The 16,660-nt window shown below is 36.6% G+C and overlaps 1 protein-coding gene across 1 annotated transcript in view; it reads right to left on the bottom strand.

The window, feature by feature from the left end:
- The window catches only part of EFCAB13 (EF-hand calcium binding domain 13), a 96,396-nt gene that overhangs the window by 4,517 nt on the left and 75,219 nt on the right, over positions 1 to 16,660 (bottom strand). The window contains exons 14-17 of the mRNA XM_045985397.1: positions 12,730 to 12,873; positions 12,149 to 12,220; positions 6,131 to 6,181; positions 2,377 to 2,520 (exon numbers count right to left, since the gene is read on the bottom strand). Coding sequence (XP_045841353.1) covers positions 2,377 to 2,520; positions 6,131 to 6,181; positions 12,149 to 12,220; positions 12,730 to 12,873 — 411 coding nt within the window. The remainder of the gene's footprint in view (positions 1 to 2,376; positions 2,521 to 6,130; positions 6,182 to 12,148; positions 12,221 to 12,729; positions 12,874 to 16,660) is intronic.

The following is a 16,660-nucleotide window of genomic DNA, read 5'->3' as shown; positions in this document are numbered from 1 at the left end:
CATCATCAAGACTGTATGGTACTGGCACAAAAACAGACACATAGATCCATGGAACAGAATAGAGAGCCCAGAAATAGACCCTCAACTCTATGGTCAACTAATCTTCAACAAAGCAGGAAAGAATGTCCAATGGAAAAAAGACAGCCTCTTCAACAAATGGTGTTGGGAAAACTGACAGTCACATGCAGAAAATTAAAATTGGATCATTTCCTTATACCACACACAGAAATAGACTCAAAATGTGTGAAGGACCTCAATGTGAGAAAGGAATCCATCAAAATCCTTGAGGAGAACACAGGCAGCAACCTCTTCAAACTCAGCCACAGCAATGTCTTTCTAGGAACATTGCCAAAGGCAAGGGAAGCAAGGGCAAAAATGAACTATTGGGACTTCATCATGATCAAAAGCTTTTGCACAGCAAAGGAAACAGTTAACAAAACCAAAAGACAACTGACAGAATGGGAGAAGATATTTGCAAATGACATATCAGATAAAGGGCTAGTATCTGAAATCTATAAAGAGCTTAGCAAACTCAACACCCAAAGAACAAATAATCCCATTAAGAAATGGGCAGAGGACATGAACAGATATTTCTACAAAGAAGACATCCAGATGGCCAACAGACACATGAAAAAGTGCTCCACATCACTCGGCATCAGGGAAATACAAATCAAAACCACAATGCGATATCACCTCACACCAGTCAGAATGGCTAAAATTAACAAGTCTGGAAATGACAGATGCTGGCGAGGATGCGGAGAAAGGGGAACCCTCCTACACTGTTGGTGGGAATGCAAGCTGGTGCAACCACTCTGGAAAACAGCATGGAGGTTCCTCAAAAAGTTGAAAATAGAGCTACCTTATGACCCAGCAATTGCACTACTGGATATTTACCCTAAAGATACAAACGTAGTGATCCGAAGGGACACGTGCACCCGAATGTTTAATAGCAACAATGTCCATAATAGCCAAGCTATGGAAAGAACCTAGATGTCCATCAACAACAGATGAATGGATAAAGAAGATGTGGTGTATATATATATATACAATAGAATACTATGAAGCCATCAAAAGAAATGAAATCTTACCATTTGCGACGACGTGGATGGAACTAGATGGAGAAAGACAACTATCATATGATCTCCCTGATATGAGGAAGTGGAGATGCCATGTGGGGGGTTTGGGGGGTAGGAAAAGAATAAATGAAACAAGATGAGATCGGGAGGGAGACAAACCATAAAAAACTCTTAGTCTCACAAAACAAACTGAGGGTTGCTGGGGGTAGGGGGGTAGGGGGGTAGGGAGAGGGTGGTGGCATTATGGACATTGGTGCTATGGTGAGAGCTGTGAAGTGTGTAAACCTGGCGATTCACAGACCTGTACCCCTGGGGCTAATAATACATTATATGTTTATAAAAATTTTTTTAAAATTAAAAAAAAAAGTTGGATGCTTAAAGAAGTTCAATCCAGTGAAAGGGAGATTAAAACACTGTATTCACTGGCCCAAGTAAACAACAAGGGGACGTAAATCTTCCTAATTCTGAGAGGCAGTGGGGAAAAAATTCTCCTGTGAAGGAGCTCCTGCATCTCATGTTGGTTTGGAGTCTAAATTGATAGTGCTCTCATGGTATGAGAAACCCCAGGTCAAAACATATAAATTGATTGAGGTCAATAAAAATCTAGACTACCTGACAAAGGCAATAACCAAACCATGCTCAGGAGGTACTCTTAAACCCACACTCATCAGATTCCCACAGAAAATATAAGCTGGTTAAGATAAACCCCAAATAAAAAGCCACCTAAAGCCAGTGTAACTTATCAGCTCCAAATTAAAGTGTTCCCACATGATTTGACACTTAAGAGTGAATATATATAGGAAAGGAGATCAAGTATATACTACAAGAAGTTAAAAATGGAAACCACAGATAAATATATGCTCACTTAGAAACAATGACCAAAACTCAATAACTGTTCTTCTAAAATGTAGTGAAATTTGGGGTATTTCTTTTGGTTAAAAAACAGAATGAGGCAAGTACTATAGAAGGACAGATGAAGGTGATCTCCTCTGAAGAAAGACTGCATAGCAAAATGAAGCTGCTGGTATCATGTCTTTGTTTTATCACAATGGAATTTTCCCACCCATGCTTCTAAGAAATGAATAGTAATTACTAAATAAGCATATATATCTAGATAAGTATGAATAGAAAGATATGATCAATAAATATTTAAATTAGCAGACTATTTTGGCTCTAATTTTTATCAACCTAAGTCTCCAGTGTGACTGTCCTTAGTGTTTTACCCACATATATATGCTCTAAGACTGTTCCTCATTAACAGGGAAAAATGAAAAGGACCTCACGCCAAAATAATCCTCACCATTGATGTTGCAAGACTGGAGGGCTTCACTGATGTCCTCCTCAGTCAAACTGACATTCAAACTTTCCAGGGCATGCTCCAAGCTAGGTATATCAATCTTGCCTTTATCAACACTTAACAAGATATGAGCAGCTTCTTTAATCTCTACAAAGACAAATAAATATATATCACATACTACTGTTAAAAAAATGCAAAATAGTTTGTCCAAAGTCCATTATAGGTGAACTCTAAATTAAGTATATATATTTAACTAAGATCTTTGTGGGGGAAAAAAAGGCAAAATATTTTCTAACAATGCACTTATTTCAAGCAGCATTTAAAACCAAAAAATTACAGGCCAAAGAGAATATGATGCGTTATCCGAATCCATTAACCCACTAAATACGGAATGACCTGTAAGCTTTTCTTAAATAATAGCTAAATCCTCTACATGTAGATATAAAGATTTCTATCAACTGACAAAGTAAAGAAAGGCTAAAATTTGAGATTAAAGCTCTTGATCCCCAGGGCCACCACCAATCTATACTGTGCTTTTGTGTGATTGAGAAAGGATCCCCTTTGTGTGTATCTATTACAAAGAGGCACACCTTCCTCTGGGCTGAAATCTAGCACTGGTGGTCCAAGCCTGAAGAGCACAGTGAAATACGGAGTGCATTTCAGTCTCTGCTTGTACCCTACATCCAGGCATCTTTGTGCAAGGCAAAACCCATACAACCAAATGGAGTAGTCCTGTTGATAGCACATCAATTTAAAAAACATATTATGGGGTGTTTCAATTTTTCATCAATACCATTTCCCACTCTCTTAATCCCAAAATGAAGTCATTGTGCATGTTTCCACAGTCTGAAAATTATTGTGCTATACCAACAGATCTAAACCTTCACCTGGAAAGAAAACATAATACCATTTAAGACTTTTATTCATTCTACTAATATTTGTTTTGCAGCTACCAAGACCAATAATGAAAATTTCAGCCCTTTCATCAAAGAGTTTTCCCATAAAAGTTTCCTGTGAATTCTCAGAAAACAAAGACTGAATCTGTCATGTCTATAAATAAAATGATAATACATCATACTGTTGGTATGATGAGAAAAATACACACAAGATATTACGAAAGCACTGAGAGATTCACCTAACCTACAACTCTGAAAAGTCTTATGTGACATTTGAGTGACATTTGAGATGTCACTCAGAACATTTTAAAAAAACATAAAACTCACATGTTTTAGGGGAAAACATGTGAGTTTCTCTGACAGGAAATGTATAGAAAGGAAACAGCACATACAAAGATACGGAACCAAAAGCAAATAGAGCCAGTTTAAATTGTAATAAGTACTAATGGCTACAGAATAAATACAAATGCAGAAGTGATGAGAGATGAGACTAATGAGATAATAAAGTTTGACTGTCATTGATTCATTCCATAAATATTTATAATTATATGAGTTAATAACATAAAAGATTTAGAAAAATACCTAGCATAGTAATTATGATATAATATATTTTTTAAAGATTTTATTTATTTATTTGACAGAGGGAGAGAAATCACAGGTAGGCTGAGAGGCAGGCGGAGAGAAAAGGGGAAGCAGGCTCCCCGCTGAGCAGAGAGCCTGATGTGGGGCTCAATCCCAGGACCCTGGGATCATGACCTGAGCCGAAGGCAGAGGCTTTAACCCACTGAGCCACCCAGGCACCCCATATAATATTAATTATTAATAGTAGCTACTCCTAAAAGCCTGCTGAAAGCCAGGATTGTGCTAGGATCTAGAGAAACAATACTAGGATATGGAGCAAAGTAGAGACGTGGTCCTTGGTCCAATGACTCTTCCCGGCATGTAAGAGAAAGAATCATTAATCAAATAATTAAAACGATGACTGGAAAACAGTCAGATTTTAACATGGGCAGAGGACTCTGAAGAAAACATTACAAATGGCCAACAGACACAAGAAAAGATATTCAACATCACTAATCTCAGGGGAATGCAAATCAAAATCACAATGAGGTATCACCTTACACCTGTCAGAATGGCTAGAATCAAAAACATAAGAAATAACAGGTGTTGGCAAGGATGTGGGGAAAAAGGAGCCCTTGTGTACTGTTGGTGGAATGTAAACTGATACAGCCACTATGGAAAATAATATGGAGATTCATCAAAAAATTAAAAATAGTAATACCATACAACCCAATAATTTGACCACTGGGTATTTACCCAAAGAAGACAAAAACACTAATTCAAAAAGATATATGCACTCCTATGTGTATTGCAGTATGGCTTACAAAAGCCAAGATATGAAAGTATCTCAACTGTCCATCAGTAGGTGAATGAATAAAGATGTGGTATATTATGGAATATGACACAGCCATGGAAAATGATGAGTTTTTTTGGGTTTTTGTGGGTTTTTTGTTTTTTTTTGCCATTTCACCAACATGGATGGACCTAAAGGGTATTATGCTAAGGAAATATGTCAGACCGAGAAAAACAAATACCATATAATTGTACTCATATGTCGAATCTAAAAAACAAACAAATAAAAAAAAAACCAAAAAGTAGAATCAGAGGGCGCCTAAGTGGTTCAGTTGGTTAAGCATCTGCCTTCAGCTCAGGTCATGATCCCAGGATCTTGGGATTGAGCTCCCTCTCCCTCTGCTGTTCCCCCTGCGTGTGCTCTCTCTCTCTCTCTCTCTGTCAAATAAATAAAATCTTAAAAAAAAAAAAAAAAAAGCAAAATCAGACCTATAAATACAGAGAACAAGCTGATGGATGTCCAGAGAGAAGGTGGGTAGGAGGATGGGCAAAGTGGGTGAAGGGGAATGGGAGAGACAGGCTTCCAGTTATGTACTGAATATGTCATGGCACAGTGTAGGGAATATATAGCCAATGATGTTGTAATCACATTGTATGGTGACTGATGGTAGTTACATCTGTGGTGAGCATGGCATAATGTATAGAGAAGCTGAATTACTATGTTGCACACATGAAGCAAATTAACATTGTACGTTCACTATACTCAAAGAATTTTTCATTAAAAATTGTATTATTTTGATCCTAATGAATTAAGATGATTTAAGTTATTTAATATTTTTGTTACTTTATTTTTTTTCTAAGTAAGCTCTATACTCAATATGGGTCTTGAATTCTTAATCCTGAGATTAAAAGTTATATGCTCTACTGACTGAGCCAGGCAGATGCCCTTAATTTTTGTTACTTCGTAAGGTAAAATATACTGAGTGTTTCCAGTATCATTTTAAAAATATGAATGAGTACTTACAATATGAAACAAATGCTATGAATGAGACATGATTTAATGAAAGCATATTAACAAAGAAAGTCGACCTAGACTAGCAGATAATGATTGGCTCCCCTAGAGGAACCTGACATGCATCTGAAAGATGGGTCAGGGAAAAATATTCCAGGGAATAAAATATGCAAAGCTTTGTGGTGGGAGGAAAAAAGAGATCTAGGAAATGAAAGAAAGGCAATGTATTTGAAAGTATAGAAAACAAGGATAATGGTACAAGATTATGTTAGAGGACTAGGACAAATAGGATAGATTTTTATCTTTAACAGCAAGAGAAAATGTTTAAAGAGTTATAAATAGGGAGATATAACATAATCAGATTACTTTTTTGAAAAAAATATTACTCTGGCTGGAGTGGAAAAATGAACTAGAAATCCATTGGCACCTGGCAATGATTCCTAAAGAGTAACTCTTTTATAGGGAATGTTTTCTTATACACATATAAAGTTCTTACCATCTGCTTTTGGTAATCTCAGATTTGAAGACAAAGCCTCTTTCTTAAAATCTGCAAATTTGCAGAGATTATGCCATAAGGAACAGCATCCTGATTTTATCCAGTTTGAAATAAAGCCTAGACTAAATGCTTCATCTCTCAGTAACATTTCCCATTGACCATACTCTTCCTCTCAAAATCATCCACTGGCTTCCAAAATATTTTTTCTACTCCATCTTCCTCTTACTTCTTAGACTCCATGGATTTGTCAACCTCCACCAAGCTCCTTAAAAGTGACTGAGATTCTAATGTCATAAATGTTTCCTTTCTCCCAAAGAGGGCAGGTTCATCTCCAGGCCCATATATTCGATAAAATGTTTAATTATTAGTCTGGATTGTCCTTCTCTAGTTCTGCTTGCTTACCTATCTATCTAATCCTGGAGCTTCTCCTAAGGACAAGTTGCAGTTATACCCCCATTCAATACACTTTCTACAAAAATGCAAATTGCTACAGAGATCTATTTGAAGGACAAGTGATAGAAATAAAATATGTCCATTTGCATAGATGGACCATATTACAGTTGGAGAGAAGTTTAGAATAACTCACAACTAGTCCAGATATTACCTTAAAACAAAAGGAGGTTAGAATAAAAACACATTATATTTACCTTAATTTTTTTACTTGTTCTAAGCAAGATTTTTAAAAACACAACAACTAAGCTATTAAAAAGTACTTTCAAAATAGGAGGTTTGGCAATTTTATAAGATAATTCTCAAACAGGATTTCTCAACCTCAGCAAAATTGCATCCGGGTCCTGATAATTATTTGGGGGAGTACTGTAGGATGGTAAGTAGCATCCCTTGCTTCTACTCACTACATGCCAGCAGTCCTCACCCATCAGTTTTGACAATCTAAACTGTCTTCACACACTGCCAATTGTTCCCCGAGAGGCAGATCTGACGTTTTTTAGCTGAAGCTAAATTTAAAGGCAAGAAATGGCTTTCCAAATATGGATAAAGTCCATCTGGATATATCCCAGCTGAGAATATAGATGGGTCAGGTAAATTCTTTGTAAATAGAGCAAAGAGCAGCTCAACACTTACATATGAGTGTTATATAGAAAAATGTTTTAATTGTTCAAAAATAACTTGTACTTTTCAAAGGGCCTTTCACCTAAAAAAAAAAAAAAAAAAGGCTAGAAAATGATTAAGACCTCGCTAAAGTTCATAGAAGGAAAGGGATTAACTTTGAAATGAAATTACTCTAGAAAGAAATATTTCAAAGCCATACAACAAAATATATAAATACTTGAGACCAACTGTACAATCTAGTCCAAGAGATCATCCAGGAATTTGATACTATAATAACTAAATGGACATATCTGTGGATATAGAATATAAGGTATATCCCTAAATTTGGTCTGTAGTAAATCACATTTCAATACATTTATGGTATTACTTAGGAACTAAATATTATAATATTAACTATCATTAGGAACTAATTATTAGCACTTAACTAGTATTTTGGTAAAATGTTTTAAAATCCTTGGATAAAATTTTAGAAGAAATTTTTATTACAAGTTGCTCAATCAACTCACCCTCAACAATGGACTCGTCCAGTATTTTTTGAAGACTATTATCAGTGAAATGAATTCTATTGATATTTCCAGGTACGTCTGCATATTTGTCCTTATCAGACTGATCCCTTTCTTCCATAGAATCCAATGTATTGATGATATCATTCAATGCTACAAACACAGAAAATATACATACAACATGTACTTCAGTCCATGGATCCAAATCTTTGGAACATAACAATGAAATTGATGGACTCTTTGAGATTTGCACTGTCCAAAATGGCAGCCACTACTCATATGTGGCCATTTAAATAAATAGAGCAATCCATTCTCCACTATAGTTTTCTATAGCCCCTCATCTTTATTCTTAAAATTATTTTGTTAAAACTCCGGGTTCTGGGTGGGCTATTCCTATAGGAAGTAAAAAGTACACCAGACTTTCTCTAGTTATCAATAATGAGCTCACCATTTCAGTAAAAAATACCCTCCATTCTTCACAACTGCTCTCAAACCCCAATCTTTCCCTTTCCACTTTCCTTCCCTACATCTTTTAATCTTATCACCTCATTTCACCCAATTTAGAGGATCAGCAAAGTCTAGTATGCATAGTACATTAACATAAAACATCTAGATTAGGAAATCCATGGCTGACCTCCCTTAATTAAAAAGCAAAACAAAACTTCAGGGGCACCTGGGTGGCTCAGTCAACTAGGCATCTGACTTTTTTTTTTTTTTCCATTTTATTTATTTTTTCAGCGTAACAGTATTCATTCTTTTTGCACAACACCCAGTGCTCCATGCAAAACGTGCCCTCCCCATTACCCACCACCTGTTCCCCCAACCTCCCACCCCTGACCCTTCAAAACCCTCAGGTTGTTTTTCAGAGTCCATAGTCTCTTATGGTTCGCCTCGCCTCCCCAATGTCCATAGCCCGCTCCCCCTCTCCCAATCCCACCTCCCCCCAGCAACCCCCAGTTTGTTTTGTGAGATTAAGAGTCATTTATGGTTTGTCTCCCTCCCAATCCCATCTTGTTTCATTTATTCTTCTCCTATCCCCCTACCCCCCCATGTTGCTTCTCCATGTCCTCATATCAGGGAGATCATATGATAGTTGTCTTTCTCCGATTGACTTATTTCACTAAGCATGATACGCTCTAGTTCCATCCACGTCGTCGCAAATGGCAAGATTTCATTTCTTTTGATGGCTGCATAGTATTCCATTGTGTATATATACCACATCTTCTTTATCCATTCATCTGTTGATGGACATCTAGGTTCTTTCCATAGTCTGGCTATTGTAGACATTGCTGCTATAAACATTCGGGTACACATGCCCCTTCAGATCACTATGTTTGTATCTTTAGGGTAAATACCCAGTAGTGCAATTGCTGGGTCATAGGGGTAGCATCTGACTTTTGATTTCAGCTCAGGTCATGATCTCAGGGTCTTGGGACAAAGCCCTATGTTGGGCTCCAAACTCAGCATGGAGTCTCCTTGGGATTCTCTCTCCCTCTGCTCCTCCCCACACTGGCTCTCTCTCTCATGGGCTCCCTCTCTCTATCTCAAAAAAATAAATGAATAAATAAATAAAATATTTTTTTTAAAAAACCTTCATTTCTAAAGTATATATCCAAAAAATCATCTCTTGGGATTCATTAAGAGAAATGTATAATAAATTACTTTAAATTAGCCAGTTTATGTAGAAGTAGTATTTAACTCTTTCTGTTGTTCCATGATTTAGTCATTGGTTATTGGTAAAACGTTTCAAAAATAGGCGACATGAGCAGGGGCTGAAGGGAAATGTGAGTCTAGAGAAAAGATGATTCGGATGTGAAACGAAGAAAATATAAGAGTTCTCTTCACATCTCTGGAGGGCTACTGATAGGAGGAAGAGTCCAAATGTTAAATATGGTTTGAGAATGGAATTATAAGGCAGGATTTCCACCAAATATGTGGAATAATTGACTAGTTCCACAGCTGTCCAAAATTATGGAATGGACTGCTTCAAAAGGTCATAAGGATTTCCAAGACAGATAGTAGGATGAGTGTGCGTTACCATTAGCCTGTCCCTGGAAGCCATTAACATAGTTTTTAAATAAACATATAATAATTGAAGAAACTCCAAATCTAACGAGCTATCAAGGCCTCTACTATAGACCGCATTCTCTGACCACAATAAAACTAAAAATAAACAACAAAGATAGGGCAATAATGAAATTCAAATTGCTTTAAAATTTTAAGTATTCTCTTAAACAACTCTTACATCAAGGAGAAAATCAAAATACAACTGAAAATACTTAGACAATAACAACAATAATAAACAAAGACTGTTAGATAAACCAAAGTTTTACTAAAATGAAAATGATAGTCTTAAACATTTAATGTCCAGTAAGAAAAAAGTATAAAATAATAATTTAAATAACTTAGAAAATCTATAAAATGGGCATAAGAGAACAATAAAAAGGACTTAAGACAAAAGCAGAAATTAATTTTTTAACTATAAACAGAAACACTAAAGATAAATCTAAGAGGTAGTGCTTTAACAAATAAAATGGAGGACATAGGGAGATGGAGAGGAGAAGGGAGTTGAGGAAATTGGAAGGGGAGGTGAACCATGAGAGACTATGGACTCTGAAAAACAACCTGAGGGTTTTGAAGGGGTTGGGGGTGGGAGGTTGGGGGAGCCAGGTGGTGGGTATTAAGGAGGGCACGTATTGCATGGAGCACTGGGTGTGGTGCAAAAACAATGAATTCTGTTACGCTGAAAAGAAATTTTAAAAAAAGAGAGAGAGCTAATTAAGATGTTTTGTTAGTACACATAGAAAAAGTTAAGTTATATATATGCAAATTTAAGAATGAGAAAATAACCAGATTCAAAAAAATGAAAAGAATTATCACTGCATAGGGCTGTCTTCCAATAAAACACCTGAATAAAATAAATTTCCTAGGAGAATAGAAACTACCAACACTGACAAAATAACACCAAAGATGGCAAAAAGCAACCCACCAAAATCAAAGATGAATAATAAACTAGGAAAAAACTTCAATAGATAGGACAGAACATTAATGTCCCTAATACATAAAGAGCTATTTACAAATTCAAATTCATATAAAAAAGACAATCTAATTAAAATATAATCAAAGCACACTTGACAATCATGAAAAATATGTTTTACCTCATTAGTCATTAAAGAAGTATATATTAAAATAATAATACAATTTTTTACTGGCAAAATTTTTAATAACTAATACCATTATTGATAAAAGTAAATTTTTACGACCCTTTGGGAGGATAAGTAAGCAATAGCTATTAACATCTTACATCTGCATATATTTCAGTCTAGCACTGTGACTGCTGAGGAACTTATCCACCAGGAAAACTTTGTGAACATATATACATTCAAGGATGCTCATCAAAATGTTTGAATGGCTAAAAATTGGCAATAACCTAAATATCATCAAGAGTATATGGGGCGCCTGGGTAGCTCAGTGGGTGAAGCTTCTGCCTTCAGCTCAGGTCATGATTTCAGGGTTCTGGGATTGAGCCCCACATCAGCTCTCTGCTCAGCTAGGAGCCTGCTTCCCCCTCTCTCTCTGCCTGCCTCTCTGCCTACTTGTGATCTCTCTCTCTCTGTCAAATAAATTAATAAATAAATAATCTTTAAAAAAAGAAGAATGTGGTAAATAAAATTATAGTCCATCCCCATAATGGAATATTATGCAGCCCTTAAAAAGAATGAGGTAGTTTATATGATATAATGGAACACGGAATAATATCTAAGATACACTATTAATTACTTAAAAAAAGCAAGTTGTGGAATATTACAAACACAGTAATTTAATTTTTAAATAACAATTTAAGAACACACAAATACTCACAGATGCAAGTAAAAAAGCCTAAAAGGATACTTACCAAACTTCAACAGGGATATTTTCAGAGGGTGACATTACAAAAGCCTTATGCTTTATATTTCTTACCTTTCTGGTCACTATATTTTTTTATAACAGTTTAAAAATTGTCATTATTATACAATAAAGTTTTTTTTTATTTAGTTATTAGAAAACATTACAACCTCGTGATTTTCCCAATCCTTTCCACTAAAGCAAAAATTATTTTTTTAAAAAAGATTTTATTTATTTATTTAGAGAAAGAGAGATGCATGTGCTTGATTCCATGTTGGGGGGGAATCTCAGGGGCCCTGAGATTACGACCTGAGCCAGATTAAGAGTTGATGCTTAACAGACTGAGCCACCCTGGTGCCCCTCAAATAAAAATTCTTAAATGAAAAAAATGGTAGTAAAGTTTGCCATAAGTGCACATGTTCAAATATTAATGAAACAAACATTTGGCACAGATACTACTACAAAGAAGATTTAAGCACCAAATATAGTGTTTGACTAGGTGACCTTCAAATGAGTCCTGTGTTGTGGCCATTCAGCAGTTTTACCATAAAGCTCTTACCAATAAAATTGGAAAATTTCTGGTTGTCCTTCAAAGCCTTCATACAGTCTTTAACATTCACCATGTTGTCATCTGGAAGAAAGAAAGAGAGATGTGATAAACAAGAAACCCTGGACAAGGTAATATTAAAAAGCTAGTATAAAAATAAAAATCAGCATACAAGATACTTTGGATTCATTTTCACCTATTATGCTTTGCAATTAACCTTACAAGGCTGTAGATACACTAGTTCTGATTCTACCTCTAAGGGAACTAAAATACCGAAAGTTTTAAGTCCAACAACTTCACTTGGTGCAAAGTGGCAAAGCTAGGTTTTCTATTCAAAGAACTGGAATTTCCAAGCCCACTTCCACAAATTTTTGACCTGCTGTTAAAAAGTATTCTCCTAACTGAAAAGAGGAATGTGAAAGAAGAAAGGCTCCCTTTCAAGACCTTTACAGTAATACAAGCAAATACCTATAGATATTCGCTCAACAAAGGAACGCAACTTACCTAAACAAAGACCTTGCACACTTTCATTGCAGGGGTCTCCTGTCCAAAACAAACAAACAAACAACTGATAGTAATATTTAAATGCTTACCAGAGACAAAATCTGATTGAAGAATTTTCTCTGCCTCCTCTTCAGGTGACTCAATCCCAATATTTCCTAGAAAGCTCTCCAAGTTCTTCCCAGGTATCGTGTCACCTTCAAGCGCATCAAGGGCTAAGACAATGTTCTGTAACTCTAGAAATAGAAAAAAGTTATTTGGTAAATGAACTAACCTCTGATTTAAAAGACAGTGGTAGTGGGATGCCTGGGTGGCTCAGTTGGTTAAGCAGCTGCCTTCGGCTCGGGTCATGATCCTGGCGTCCTGGGATCGAGTCCCACATTGGGCTCCTTGCTCAGCGGGGAGCCTGCTTCTCCCTCTGACTCTGCCTGCCACTCTGTCTGCCTGTAATCCCTCTCTCCCTCTCTCTCTCTCTGACAAATAAAAAATAAAATCTTAAAATAAATAAATAAATAAATAAAAGACAGTGGTAGCTATCACTGAAGACTTTTGTCAGTGGCAGTCTGAGATTTATTATCACATCCTGAATTGAAGAATAAGAAATCTCAGTGAAGAACCCAGGCTTCAGGGAATTCTAAGTCCAGCAACACAATACACTTGGTCTGTCATGTTTCTTTGGTGCTAATATAAAATTGGCACAACCAAAATGATTCATATAGTTGAATATTACACTGCAATTACATAAAGTAGTTATTTTACCATGAAGCTCTAATGGTAACCAACAAAATTAACTCATTCTGAATGAAGTGAAATGAATTTCAGAATCATGAGAAATGCAAAATATGAAACGCAAGTATCATAAGAATTCTTTAGCTTCCCCCCCCCCCCAATTCTATCACGATGCAGTTGTACCTTGGCTTCTGGAATTGTTTCATTTCCAACCCTTTCAAAGGAGGCAGTGTTAAGTCAGATAGACTTGCATTCATATCCTGGCTTCAGGATCTGTCACCTGGAACTGTGTGACCTTGATCAAATTATTACTACTTAACCCCTCTATAAAACTCAGTAGTCTTATATCTAAAATGAGATAGTAATACTACCTACCTCACAAAGTTAATGTGGAGATTAAATATGATGATGTATGAAAAACACTTAAAACAATTCTAGATATATGGCAAGTACTTAATAAATGTCATATTAATAGCAATAAAATAATTATACTACTACTACTACTACTACTATTACTACTACTACTACTACTACTACTACTACTACTACTGTTACTAAAGCCATCAGGAACTAGCTATAAATAGTAATCACAGCTCCTTAGCACCTTTGAACCTGCCTCACTTTCTGTCCTAACCTCATGGGGAGGCAACTGAAAATGGCAATCTGAGCTTTGCTGGCACCTAAAAACCTGCATCAGTTCTGCTTTGCTTTCACTAATACTTGGTTTCCTTTAAAATATGGTTTCCTTGCACAACCATCTTGGGTGGGGGCTGCTCATCCTCCCAAGCTCCCCATATGGAAGCTTGGGGAAGCACCCATATGGAAGCTTCCATATGGAAGCAGAGAAGCACCCCTAAATTTCTGCTGCTGCTGTCAGGCTACTTTAGTTCCACCTTCAGTCAAACCTTAGCCCTTCGTCTGAGGTTCAGGCCTATCATTCACCTACGCCACCCTCCTGACACCATCATCTACTACTGTCTGAGCACACTTTCACCATCTCTGAGGATCTTGGCACCTTCCTTATAATCCTCCCTCAACCCCATTTCCCGTTGTCATCTGATGACAGTAAGAATGACCTTGACCTCTTAAGTTCAAAAAGTCTTCACTTACCTTCCAAAGTCATCCAAACCAACGGCTATCCTTAATCTTCATCATTATCTAGAATTGGCTACCCCACCACTAAAATCTTAAAGTAAAAGATCAGAAACCTCACATAATCCTTTATAACTATGCAGTATGTTGAAGGAAAGCAAAGAACTGTATTCACAATATGCCCATTTTCAAGGTCCCTCCAAGTTCGCCAACAAAGAGTCCAAGCACAGTGAACTAGCCTTATCCATTATTAATGAAGTGAACATTCTGAAAGCCAAGTTCTCATGTGCAGCCGGTCAACCTAGCAAGCAGGTTTTTCTAAAGAGAGCAGCTTCAGGCCTGCTACGTTAACACTTGTCTTCTAGGGGGTGCTTCCTAACTCTTCCTTGTAGTTATTGGCCTTACACTGCACTAGCTGACAGATTCCAGTGCCATTTCCCTAATGGTTGTGACCATTTCCCAGATTCAGGTACTTAAACTATATCTCTTCTTCTTTTCCAATGGCTTAATTTCAAAAATTTTTCCTTCCTCCTCATTCACTGTCCTGAATGAGTCTCCTTCTGAGCTCTGCTGTCTGATTTTAAAATTAACTACCATTTAACAAGTAAATAATATGTGCCTAATAATTGGGTTATACATAGGCTTTACATGTGTTTTTGCTCTTTTACCTGACAACTCTATGACAAACAAGATTTCATTAACTCCCTTGTTTTAAAGATGAGGAAACCAGAATGTCCTACAGAGATTACCCAGCTGGTAAGTCAAAAGACCACAAACCACAATATATCATACCCCATGGCCTGTGTTCTTTTCTACCTCTATGCATTGTTTCCTAGAGCTCAGCTAACTGTACTATGTTGACGCTAATTATGTTATGTAACCCAGGTAACGTATTTATGTCAACAGGGACTTATTAAACACTTTTCTTAACCTAAAAGAGAAACAATAATGTCGGAAATTTCCTATGCAGGTCAGAGTGGTTATTGAAAATTTGAGATTCGTCTACTTCTTTATACCCAGAAATTTCTCTGCATCTGTTTCCCTAAAATATATTGTCACCTTCACGAGGTGGGGATCCTGGTGATCAGAGCCAAAATGATGGGACTACCGACTGATGATCAGTAGATGACTTTATTTCTTATAATCACTTCTTTTATACTTTTCACAAGATCTGGTTATAAACAGGATCTAGATTTACGTGCAGGACGTGAACTGCGAGTGAGATGTGAGTTACGTGCAGGATGTGGGCTACGTGTAGGCAACAAGTGCCACAAGCCAACAACAACAACAACAACAACAACAACAACGATTATCTCTTAGCTTTAAATAACAAGAGCAAGTTAAGGATTTTCCACACTTATCAGATCCATCTAAAGCAGGACGTGAAAGCACTCCCAGGATCCTCCCATGTTTATTCCAGGAGTCAGCCCAGGAAGACTCTTGCCCTCCATCTCCTGGAATTTTCTCACAGGATCTCACACTACCCCTGTCACATTGGCGAAGATCCAGGTTGTGTTCCAACATATATACCTGTGTTTTATTCTTTTCCTGATAATACTTATTGACCAAATAATCATGAGTGGTTATTCAAATAAATTTAATTAAGTTTAAAACTTATTTTCTTTTTAAAGATTTTATTTATTTATTTGACAGAGAGAGAGATCACAAGTAGGCAGAGAGGCAGGCAGAGAGAGAGGAGGAAGCAGTCTCCCTGCAGAGCAGAGAGCCCGATGCGGGGCTCGATCCCAGGACCCTGAGATCATGACCTGAGCCGAAGGCAGCGGCTTAATCCACTGAGCCACCCAGGCGCCCCAAAACTTATTTTCTAAACAAAAAAGTACACAAACTCCACAAGTATAATCTTCATTGGTTTTAGTTCTGTTTTAATTTTTAAGCAAAAATAGAAGTCAAGTAGTAGAAATTACCCATGCTACCAAAACATACATGGTCACTCTTGTGTTTTAATAAAAAACAAGAAAAGGAACATAAGGAATGTCTACTAAAGGAAGCAGTAGAAGATTCCTGAGAAATTTTATTGAATAATATAGAAGCCTATGCACTAGGTAGAATCCTAAGTATGGGGCTTAAAATGATACAGAAAATATTCATATCTGAAAAAATTTAAAGCCAGTAACTGACTTTATATAAAGCCCAAATACAAAAAAGGGATTTAAAATAGCATTACACAGACCCTATTCCAGA

The sequence above is a fragment of the Meles meles genome, chromosome 18 (genome assembly GCF_922984935.1).
Source record: "Meles meles chromosome 18, mMelMel3.1 paternal haplotype, whole genome shotgun sequence".
Lineage (NCBI taxonomy): Eukaryota > Metazoa > Chordata > Mammalia > Carnivora > Mustelidae > Meles > Meles meles.
Note: the sequence above shows the minus strand (reverse complement) of the source record. Positions and strands in the feature narration are given on the sequence as shown.